Source organism: Neofelis nebulosa, chromosome 15 (genome assembly GCF_028018385.1).
Source record: "Neofelis nebulosa isolate mNeoNeb1 chromosome 15, mNeoNeb1.pri, whole genome shotgun sequence".
In the NCBI taxonomy this organism is placed as follows: domain Eukaryota; kingdom Metazoa; phylum Chordata; class Mammalia; order Carnivora; family Felidae; genus Neofelis; species Neofelis nebulosa.
In genome coordinates this window covers 69,944,332-69,955,311 of record NC_080796.1, presented here as the reverse complement: position 1 = coordinate 69,955,311, position 10,980 = coordinate 69,944,332, and the positions used below count along the sequence as shown (strand labels likewise).

General features: G+C 42.9%; 1 protein-coding gene across 2 annotated transcripts; it reads left to right on the top strand.

Moving 5' to 3' along the window:
- Window positions 1-2,280: 2,280 nt before the first annotated feature.
- On the top strand, window positions 2,281-7,729 carry DUSP12 (dual specificity phosphatase 12). Of its 2 annotated transcripts, none has more exons than XM_058700542.1 (6): window positions 2,281-2,678; window positions 3,991-4,104; window positions 4,195-4,313; window positions 4,719-4,815; window positions 5,495-5,681; window positions 7,340-7,729. In XM_058700542.1, exons 1-6 carry the CDS (start codon window positions 2,296-2,298, stop codon window positions 7,499-7,501), a joined length of 1,062 nt encoding a protein of 353 aa, XP_058556525.1. In that variant the 5' UTR covers window positions 2,281-2,295; the 3' UTR covers window positions 7,502-7,729. The 2 variants fall into 2 exon arrangements, with proteins under 2 accessions (XP_058556525.1, XP_058556526.1); XM_058700543.1 differs by lacking the exon at window positions 7,340-7,729 and adding an exon at window positions 6,989-7,035.
- Window positions 7,730-10,980: the final 3,251 nt, after the last annotated feature.

Sequence of the window (10,980 nt, the reverse complement as noted above, 5' to 3'; positions counted from 1 at the left end):
CCACCCAGGCGCCCCTTGTTCTCAGTTTTTAACAGTCTCTTATGCTTTGGCTCTCTCCCATTCTAACCTCTTTTTTTTTTTCCCCTCCCCCTCCCCCATGGTCTTCTGGTAAGTTTCTCAGGATCCACCTAAGAGTGAAAACATATGGTATCTGTCTTTCTCTGTATGACTTATTTCACTTAGCATCACACTCTCCAGTTCCATCCACGTTGCTACAAAAGGCCATATTTCATTTTTTCTCATTGCCACGTAGTATTCCATTGTGTATATAAACCACAATTTCTTTATCCATTCATCAGTTGATGGACAACCATGTTATTTCTTAAAGGTTGTTTACACATAGGAACATTTTCAAAATTAGGTAATGTTAGAAAAACATAGATGACATATGTTACAAGGAAATCACTAGCAAATATAATGCCACATCTACTACAGTAAATCGGCCAGTTCAACACACTGCTGTTGTCTGTGTCCATTTTTATTTTAGTTTTAGTTGTTTATTTTAGTTTTGTCTTATTTTCACCGACGCCGTTCTTCCTTCGGGAACCCCTGGTTGCTGGAGCTGGTCTCCGGCACTCTTGTTCCCTTCTCCCTTTCTTGCTTCCTTCATTGCTGAAGTGATGATTTTCCACAGTGTTATGCTTTGATTTCCTACTCTTCATCTCATGTGTATTGCGTCTACTGTAGGTTTTGTTTTGTGGTTACAATAAGGCTTACATAAAACATCTTATAGCTATAACAGTCTATTTTGCGCTGATAATAACTTCAATACATACAAAAGCTCAACCCATTTAGCCCTCTCCCCCTTTTTGTTTTCTGAATGCACAATTAACCTGTTTAAAAAACTTTTTTTCTTTAATGTTTATTTTTGAGACAGAGAGAGCGAGACAGAGCACGACCAGGGGAAGGGCAGAGAGATAGGGAGACACAGAATCTGAAACAGTCTCCAGGCTCTGAGCTGTCAGCACAGAACCCAACGCAGGGCTTGAACTCATGAACCATGAGATCATGAGCTGAGCCAAAGTCAGCCGTTCAACCAACTGAGCCACCCAGGTGCCCCAATATTCCAAATTTATTATTATTATTATTATTATTATTATTATTATATTTGTTATGGTGATCTGTGATCAGTGATCTTTGATGTTACTATTGTGATTGTTTTGGGGTGCCACAAATCATACCCATATAAGATGACAAACTTAATAAATGTGTGTATACATATATTTAATGTTTATTTACTTATTATGAGAGAGGGAGAAAAAGAGAGAGGGAGGAGGGGCAGTGAGAGAGAGAGAGAGAGAGAAAGAGAGAGAATCCCAAGCAGGCTCTGAGCAGAGCCTGATGTGGAGCTTGATGAGGAGATAGATCTCATGGACTGTGAGTCATGACCTGAGCCTAAATCAAGAGTTAGATGCTTAACCAACTGAGCCACCCAGGTGCCCCAACATGATATATGTTCTGACTGCTCCACAGACCAGATGTTCCCCCATCTGGCTTCCTCTTTTCAGGCCTTCCTAGTCCCTGAGATGCAACCATATTGTAATTAGGCCAATTAATAACCCTACAATGATCTCTAGATGTTCAAGTGAAAGGAAGAATCACAGGTCTCTCTCTTTAAATCAAAAGCTAGAAATGATCATGCCAAAAGCCAAAATAGGCTGAAAACTAGGCCTTTTGCACCCAACAGCTAACATGTGAATGCAACGGAAAAATTCTTAAAAGCAATTAAAAATGCTACTTCAGGGAACATGCAAATGATAAGAAAGTGAGATAGGTTCCCGGTGTTCTTGGGTTGGAGGGTACTGACACACAAAAATATGAGATTAGTATCTTAAAAGTATATAGGACAGTGTACATCAACAAGAAAGAGATTCACATACCAATAAACAACTGGGCAAAGAGAGAAAAGAAAAATTAATCACAAGAGAAAAAAACACAAACAGAAGGCTTCATAAATGTTGAAAACACGGTTTTACCCCAGTTGGATAAAATGAGAGTTGATTCGGTTGGTGGGACCATTATTTCAAATTTGAGTCCAGCTGCTCTTATCGCCCCTTTCCATGAAGTCTCAACACTATAAGCCCGAGAAACCCTGTATATGGGGAAGTTTATCCTCTACCACCAATCTAGGGAAGCTGGGGCCAGACTCGGGTTTTAAAGCTGTGCCTCAGCCACAGCATCACCTTGCCCCAGAAGTGCGGATTCCTGCCACGGCCGCGGTCCTCCGAGGGCGCGGCTGCGCATCTAAGGCCGGCTCGTCCCAGAGGAAGGGCGTTCTAGCCGGCCGCCTACTCGATGGTAGGGCCCCTGGCCGCTCGGCCTCTGGCCGCCGCCATGTTGGAGGCGCAGGGAGGGAGTCATGGCTGCCCGCGGCCGGGTGACAGTCAGAGCGGGGCCAGCTCCGCCGGGCAGATGCTGGAGGTGCGGCCGGGGCTGTACCTGGGTGGAGCCGCGGCCGCGGCGGAGCCGGACCACCTGAGGGAGGCGGGCATCACGGCCGTGCTGACGGTGGACTCGGAGGAGCCCGACTTCAGGTCGGGCGCCGGGATCGAGGGTCTGCGGCGCCTCTTTGTGCCGGCGCTGGACAAGCCCGAAACTGACCTGCTCAGCCATCTGGACCGGTGTGTGGCCTTCATCGGCCAGGCCCGCGACGAGGGCCGCGCGACGTTGGTGCACTGGTGAGCGGCCCGCACGAGGGGGTGCAGCCCCGCTTCGCTTCCAGCCTGCCGCCGCCCCCCTTCCTCCGAGGATCCTAGGGGAGGGCGAAGGGGCTGTCAGACCACCGGGACCTCCTCTCCCTCCCTCCCTCCCTTGGCTGGCGGGTGTCCGGGAGAGAGGTGGGGGCAGGGGGCGGGGCCCCTGAAGGCGTGCTGGCTCTCATTCATTCCTGTTTTGATGATTCACACTTGTGTATTTTGATGCATCCTGCAGCCCCCCTCCCAACCCGGAGTTGTTTTGTAGCGGGGGGGTGGGGGGGTGGGGGTGGGCTCATAAACGGCCAAGTCCCTGCACCTAGAGAGTTTAAAGCTCTTCAGAAGAAGCCAGGCACCTTGCCCCGATGATTGTAATGCAGACTGTGATGCGAGTCATGTGCCAAAGGAGATGAACAAAAGTTTTTCAACCTTCAGAGGAAAAGTAGATTCTTTTCAGTGTTTTTGTTTGGGGCAGAGGGTGGTTGATGAAGGGGAGAAATGGGGAGAGAAAAATTGGTTAGGACACGAGGGATCCCTAAGCCACGCCCACGGGAAAGATGGAGTTACGTCGCAGCAATGCCAAAAAGAAAATCTTGATAGGTATTTGGGAATTCTTAGTAGTCCTTTTTAGTTGGATTGGAGTGTAGTAACAGGAGTTTCGGTTTATTGAGCCAGCACTTTTACTGTGTGCCAGCTCTCGTTCTAAATATTTACATAAAGGACATAAGGTAGTGGTAAAATGGAGAGAAGCCTGGGACCGGGTTTCCAGGCCCCTTAATGCCAAGAGCAAGGGAGCTTGGATTTTTTCCAAAGCCATTATAATTTATTTTAATTAGTGTAAAATTAGTGTATTACCTTTTGAAAAGGTAATACATTCACATAGTTCAGAATTCAAAAGCAAAAAGGAAATAAATAGGGGTGCCTGGGTGTCTCGATTGTTTAGCATCTGACTCAGGTCATGATCTCACGGTTTGTGGGTTCGAGCCCTGCCTCCAGCTCTGATAGGTGGGAGCCTGGAGCCTGCTTTGGATCCCGTGTGTGTCTCCCTCTCTGCCCCTTCCTCTGCTCATTCATTCTCTCTTTCTCTCTCTCAAAAATAAATGTTAAAGAAATTAAAAAAAAAAAAAAGGAAATAATTCTTTTGTATGTCGTTAGTATTTCAGAGACAAAGAGTTTATCTTGGGCAGAAGAAGCAGACATGGAGTGGACCTGAACTTTACCACTGATAGGGAGCTGGGCTTTTTTGTTTTTTTAATTGCTGCTGTTTGCTGTTTTATTTTAGAGGTCTCTTTTTCAGTCATGCAGGAGTCAGTCGAAGTGTGGCTATAATAACTGCTTTTCTGATGAAGACTGACCAGCTTACCTTTGAAAAAGCCTATGAAAATCTCCAGACCATCCAACCAGAGGCTAAGTGAGTTCTTTGTTATAGTAATAATTGTTTTTGCAGTGTGATTTTACTCATTTAATGAAAACTTAACTTTAAATTTGCTTGTCCTTACAGGATGAATGAGGGCTTTGAGTGGCAACTAAAATTATACCAGGCAATGGGATATGAAGTAGATACTTCGAGTGCAGTTTATAAGCAATATCGTTTACAAAAGGTTACAGAAAAGTATCCAGGTACGTGATAATTGCTGGTGATAATTGCTTATTGGGCCCTTTTTAGATGTTCCTTGCTCTGACACGAAAGGCTTCAGGTGCATTATCTCACTTTTCCAGCCATCTCTTGAGACGGGTACTATTATTTCCTTTTGAAACTGTGATTTAGCAAGAAATAACTTGTTCCAGGTCACATGGTTTGTCAGTGGTGGGCTGGGATTTGAACTCAGGCAGTCTGTCCCAGAACCCAAGGGCTTCACTATGCTCTCCTACCTCCCACTGATTTCTCCTCACTGGAGATTTTTTTTTTTTCTTTTCTAATTTCTGAGGTTAGCACTTTTTGCCTTAGTTTGACATTAGCTGAACTTTGCCTGACAATGCAGAGTTAACTTCAACAATTAGATACATTTTAATTATGTCCTGTAGAATTACAGAACTTACCTCAAGAACTCTTTGCTGTCGACCCGACGACCATTTCACAAGGATTGAAAGACGAGGTTCTCTACAAATGTAGAAAGTGCAGGTAAAATATTTTCTATCCTCTGCAGATTTTGCCTTGTCTCAGTAGCTGAAAAGTATTGAAAGTTTCGTTTTCTTAAAATCTGTAGGGAGAACTTGTTTAATTGAGTAACGTAGAAATGTCAAAATCAGGGGTGCCTGGGTGGTTCAGTGGGTTAAGCGCCCAACTCTTGATTTCAGGTCAGGTCATGATCCCAGGGTTGTGGAATGGAGCCCATGCTGAGTGTGGAGCCTGCTTGGGATTCTCTCTCTCTCTCTCTCTCTCTCTCTCTCTTCCTTTCTCGTGTGTGTGTGTGTGTGTGTGTGTGTGTGTGCGCGCACGTACGCGCGCGCATGCAAGTGTGGGGAGGGGCAGAGAGAGAGGAGAAAGAAAATTCCAAGCAGGCTCCCCATTTAGCATGGAATCCAACCGGACGCTGAATTGCACAACTGTGAGATCGTGACCTAAGCTGAAATCAAGAGTCGGACACTTAACCAACTAAGCCACCCAGGCGCCCCTTCACATCTGCTTTTAAGAAGAGAATAAGTTCTTAAGAGTGAAAATAAATCAGATTATTTGTAGAGGTTATTGAAAATTACAGTAGCATAATCAATTTTATTTTATTTTGCTAAGAAATACTGCACACTGCATCTATTTTTTCATTGTTTTGAAAGCCATTAATGTTTTTGTTTGGGGCTTGCAGGCGGTCTTTATTTCGAAGTTCTAGCATTTTGGATCATAATGAAGGAAGTGGTCCTATAGCCTTTGCCCACAAGAGAGTGACGCCATCTTTGATGCTCACCACAGGGGGTCAGGCTCAATGTACATCGTATTTCATTGAACCTGTACAGTGGATGGAATCTGCCTTGCTGGGCGTGATGGATGGACAGGTAGGAACACATTATATTTTCTGCAGTTTCATTATATCATCTATATTTTGTTCTCTCTCGGACTTTAAACCATCATAACTACCTTCTTGATGAAGATTATATCTTTCTAGTGTAGATAAGACTCTATCAAATATATTAATTAAATAAAACCCAGCTGATCTAAAATAGTGAACCACTTCTAGTTGGGGGCTTTTGGTCTAAGTTAATTCCTTTCAAGGCCGTTTATGTTTTTTCAAGTAGAAGACTTGAAAGCCAATTAGAATGTATTTTAACAAAACGCAAACTTAGTAACAATTAAGGGCAAATAAGGATTTTAAAATTATATTTAAAGTTTTTCTTCACTCTCTTTTTTTTTTCTTTTGGCTCCATAACGTCTCTCTTTTTTCCTGATCTTTCAGTTTGTATGTTTGCTGAGAGATTTGTTTTCATTTCCTGTTAATTCTTAAGAATGCAGCTCATGTGAGCATTGTGACGGCCACATTTCTCATTTAGGTTTGCTTAATATTAATCTAAAGATACCCCCTTTTTTTTTTTTTTTTAGTTCATTCATTTTTGAGAGAGAGAGAGAGTGCGCACAAGTAGGGGAGGGACAGACAGAGAGGGAGAGACACAGGATCTGAAGCAGGCTTTGCACTGTCAGCACAGAGCCCAACGTGGGGCTTGAACCCACAAACTGTGGGATCATGACCTGAGCTGAGGTCAGATGCTCAACAGACTGAGCCACCCAGGTGCCCCTAAAGATATTCTTAATCTTAATCTAAGATATAGTCTTTTGTTTTTAATCTCTTTATTTTTATTTTTTATTTTTTTTAAATGTTTATTTTTGAGAGAGAGAGAGCGCACAAGCAGGGGAGGGGCAGAGAGAGAGGGCCACACAGAATCCGAGGTGGGCTCTGTGCTGACAGCAGTGAGCCCCACGTGGGGCTCAATCTCACAAACTGCGAGATCATGACCTGAGCCAAGATTAGATGCTCAACAAACTGAGCCACCCAGGCATCCCTTTATTATTTTTAAATGTTTATTTATTTTGAGAAAGAGAGAGCGTGACTGGGGAAGAGGGACAGAAAGAGAGGGAGAGAGAGAATCCCTCACTGACAGTGTAGAGCCTGACCATGGGACCTTATCCCATGAACCCCAGGGAGATCATGACCTGAGCCGAAATTAAGAGTCTGATGCTTAACTGGCTGAGCCACCCAGGGGCCCCTGTTTATTTGTTTTAAAATAGCCAGGAAGCTGAGACCTAACTTACATGCCGTCAATATCATTAATAGAACGTGAGACTCCTAACATGCCTTCCTGTTCTGTAGCCGTGATGATCTTAGTTTGAGATACTAAACCGCAGGCTGATTTAAAAGCCAGCACGTGCCACATCCTGCAACCTTGGGTTTCCTATCTCCGCCGTCACCTTTCTCCCCTCATGTGCGGATTCATCTGGTCCTTTGCCAAACTCCCAGGACACAACATGCTTCTTGCACAATTATCATAGCCCTCCATCTTAGTATGGCGAATTGCCATCGCCTTTCATCTTGCTGATTAGATCGTAAACTCCGTGGAGGTAGGAGCTGTGTCTTACCTGTTTTATATCCTATATTGCCAGTGGTAATTATTTGTTTTATATACAGGTGAGTGAATGAAGTAACACAGTTGCTTTATTTCAGCTTCTTTGCCCCAAATGCAGTGCCAAGTTGGGTTCTTTCAATTGGTATGGTGAACAGTGCTCCTGTGGTAGATGGATAACACCTGCTTTTCAAATACATAAGAATAGAGTGGATGAAATGAAGACGCTGCCGGTTTTGGGACCACAGACAAGAAAAATTTGAACTTGTGACATTTTTGATAGCTTGGAAAGAAACTTGCTGATACGTGCTTCCCTTGCTTGTTGTCATTCATGGCCGATTGTCTAGTTTTTAGACCGTCAACATTTCATTTACTGTGACTTGGAAACTGCTTTGTTAGTCTCTTATTTCAGTAGAATACTTTATGTGGAAATCAAAACTTTTAATCAAGTAAATTGTACTTTATTTGATATTAAAATTTTGTATAACCCAGATTCGTTCCTTGTTTCGTATATTTTAAAGAGTTCTGGGGGCGCCTGGGTGGCGCAGTCGGTTAAGCGTCCGACTTCAGCCAGGTCACGATCTCGCGGTCCGTGAGTTCTAGCCCCGCGTCAGGCTCTGGGCTAATGGCTCGGAGCCTGGAGACTGCTTCCGATTCTGTGTCTCCCTCTCTCTCTGCCCCTCCCCCGTTCATGCTCTGTCTCTCTCTGTCCCAAAAAAAATAAATTAAAAATGTTGAAAAAAAAAAAATTTAAAGAGTTCTGATTTTTGGAATGTTAAGTGATCTTAAGGTCTGGATGGACAAAATTATGTACAAAAATTGGAAATTATTGTGTTTAAATAGATTTATTTCTAGAAATGCAAAGCAGATTTGTTTGGACATATTTTGAAACTTCTCTTTCTTTTCTAAAAACTTTTTTTTTTTTTTTTTTTTAATGTCTTATTTGTTTTTGAGAGAGAGAGAGACAGAGGGTGAGCAGGGGAAGGTCAGAGAGAGAGGGAGGCACAGAATCCAAAGCAGACTCCAGGCTCTGAGCGGTCAGGATAGAGTCTGATACGGGGCTTGAACCCACGAACTGTGAGATCATGACCTGAGACGAAATCAAGATTTGGTTGCTCAACCAACTGAGCCACCCAGGCGCGCCCCCTAGTTTAACTTTTGAAATGGTGGGAGTGTTGTGATTTGTGAGAATATCTTAACATAGGACTTGAAGCCTTTGGTAACTTTTATAAAATAATTTTTTCTTATGAGAAAAATTTCTCCCATTTTTATCTTAGCTTTTGTAATATCTGTTCCCTTTGCTTCATAATATACTCTAGAAAACCTTAAAAACAATTAGGCTGAAACACATGAATTTTGCCTTTTGTAGGTAACAAGTAATAAGAGTTTTGTATGGCTTGAGTTAATACCTATCAATCCCACGCTGTAGCATCTAGCGTGGGGAAAATTGCATAGGTTTTATTTGGATCTGCAATTGTCAATTCCGTAAATAATTTACTGAGCAACTATTCTGTGCACAATTCTAGATGATGCAGTGAGCACACTAGATAAAGACCCGTCTTCTTGCAATTTACATTCCAGCCAGGAGAAAGAGACAAAATAGCTTTTTTTGGAAGATAATTGGTATTTGCCAGTGGAAAATGAATTCGGGGGAATTGACTTTATGTAAATTTTGAAATTTTGTGAAACATCCACTAAGCGAAAGTTTCCGATTTCAAATCCATTAATGTTAAAACATTTTGGGTGGTAAATAGAAAATCCATTATGCCTTCATTCTCAAGAACAAACAAACAAATGGAACGCTTTTTAATATTTAAGAGTATCCATTTACAACATGATGGGCTTACAGATCTGTAGAAAATAGCAATTTTAACTTTCTTTCACAGCAGTGTTTCTGGCGCAGTTAAAATAGTATTAAAGGAGTAGAGTGGGCTCTGAGAATTCTGGTTTCACCTGTCCCCAACTTCCTGGCTTGTGTGTGTTTATTTATTTATTTTGATTTAAACATTGTTTTTAACTTATTTTGAGAAAGAGTGCAAGCGGGGTAGGGGTAGACAGGGAGAGAGAGAATCCCAAGCAGGCTCGAACTACGTGGGGCTGGAACTCCGAACCCTGAGATCATGACCTGAGCCGAAACCAGGAGCCAGACGCTTAACTGACCGAGCCACCCAGGCGGCCCCTTGGAAGGTCTTTTGAAAGTTGAGTGTCAGTTTTCTTTCATGAAATGGGAATAATACACGCTCTGCCGTCCTTAAAAGCATTATTTTAAAGGTCATTTGCATAAGCCTTAATTCCTTATATAAAATGGAGAGATAATAGGATTCAATCTGGGTTTTTATGGGGATTTGGGTGATATAATGCAGTGCCTAGCTAGTAGCATTCAACGTTGTTCCTTAAAATAGCTACAATTTTTTGAAAATTTACCATGGGCTAATTAGCATACCAATCATTTAGTGTGTATTATGGAATTTAATCCTCCCCCCAAACCCTAGGAGATAGGTCCTGTTATTCCCTTTTTACACGTAAAATTGAGGCTCAGAAAGATTAAGTCACTTCATCAAAGTTACATTGCTAGAAAATGGTTGAACCTAGATTTGAACCAAGATTTGGCTTATTCCAAAATCTGAGGTTTTTTTTTTTTTTTTTTTTTTTTAATGTTTATTTATTTTTGAGCGACAGAGAAACAGAGCACGAGTAGGGGAGAGGCAGAGAGACAGGGAGACACAGAATCCGAAGCAGGCTCCAAGCTGTCAGCACAGAGCCTGACACGGCTCAAACCCACAAGCTGCGAGATCATGACCCGATCTGAAGTCGGACACCCAACCAACTAAGCCACCCAGGCTCCCCCAAGATCTGAGCTTTTAACCTCTGTATTCTAATGTTTGGATTCACTGTTTAGGGTGACCTAGAAGATGTCATAATGAAAATACCAGGTGGTAAAAATATAGAACTGATGAAATACAATTAAAACAAAATTTTTTTCAATCTTTATTTATTTTTGAGAGACAGAGAGACAGAGTGTGAGCAGGGGAGGAAGAGAGAGAGACGGAGACACAGAATCTGAAGTAGGCTCCAGGCTCTGAGCTGTCAGCACAGAGCCTGATACGGGGCTCGAACCCACAAGCTGCAAGATCATGACCTGAACCAAAGTCGGACGCTTAACCAACTGAGCCACCCAGGCACCCTGAAATACAATTTTTAAGCAAGTTGTAAATTCACTGGTCAGGTATCCCACCAACATTTGCAGCATCCTGACGAGTGCAAATTGAGGCCCATGTGCTATTTGTCTTAGTATTTGAAAGTTACAAATCGAGCTACCAAACTTATTCCCTTATCTTGACAAACATGCCTTCCTAAAGACCTGGAAGACAAGGTCGGAGTTTAAAATTCTCTGACTTTATGGATTCCTTGCCAAAACATGACAGTGTAGGAGAGTTGGCCCCTGACCTACAGACTGCCCCCTTTCCCCACCCCTGGGTTTGTTTATATGGCCCGTGCATATGTGGATGTGGACTTTCCACCTCACATTTCTAAGCTCTGTTTACACCCCTGGCATACAGCATTGGCACAGTTCACCCTTAGGAGTCAGAAACCTAAGCAAGCTTCAGAAGCAGGTGTGGAGCTATTTGGGCATAAGAAGTGTGTTTAGAAGGAGGCATGTATTCCAGTTGGGCATCTCACCTTGGTACCATGGATTCTCCCCCTGCAGGAAGAGACACTGCCAGACGCCAGAGTAGAGTCC

Bases quoted from the DNA above. Each gene is read 5' to 3' on its own strand.
- DUSP12 (XM_058700542.1), top strand. From the start codon at position 2,296: ATGGTAGGGCCCCTGGCCGCTCGGCCTCTGGCCGCCGCCATGTTGGAG. The intron at 4,105-4,194 runs GTGAGTTCTTTG...TTGTCCTTACAG, and splicing joins ACCATCCAACCAGAGGCTAA to GATGAATGAGGGCTTTGAGT. The intron at 4,314-4,718 runs GTACGTGATAAT...TATGTCCTGTAG, and splicing joins GGTTACAGAAAAGTATCCAG to AATTACAGAACTTACCTCAA.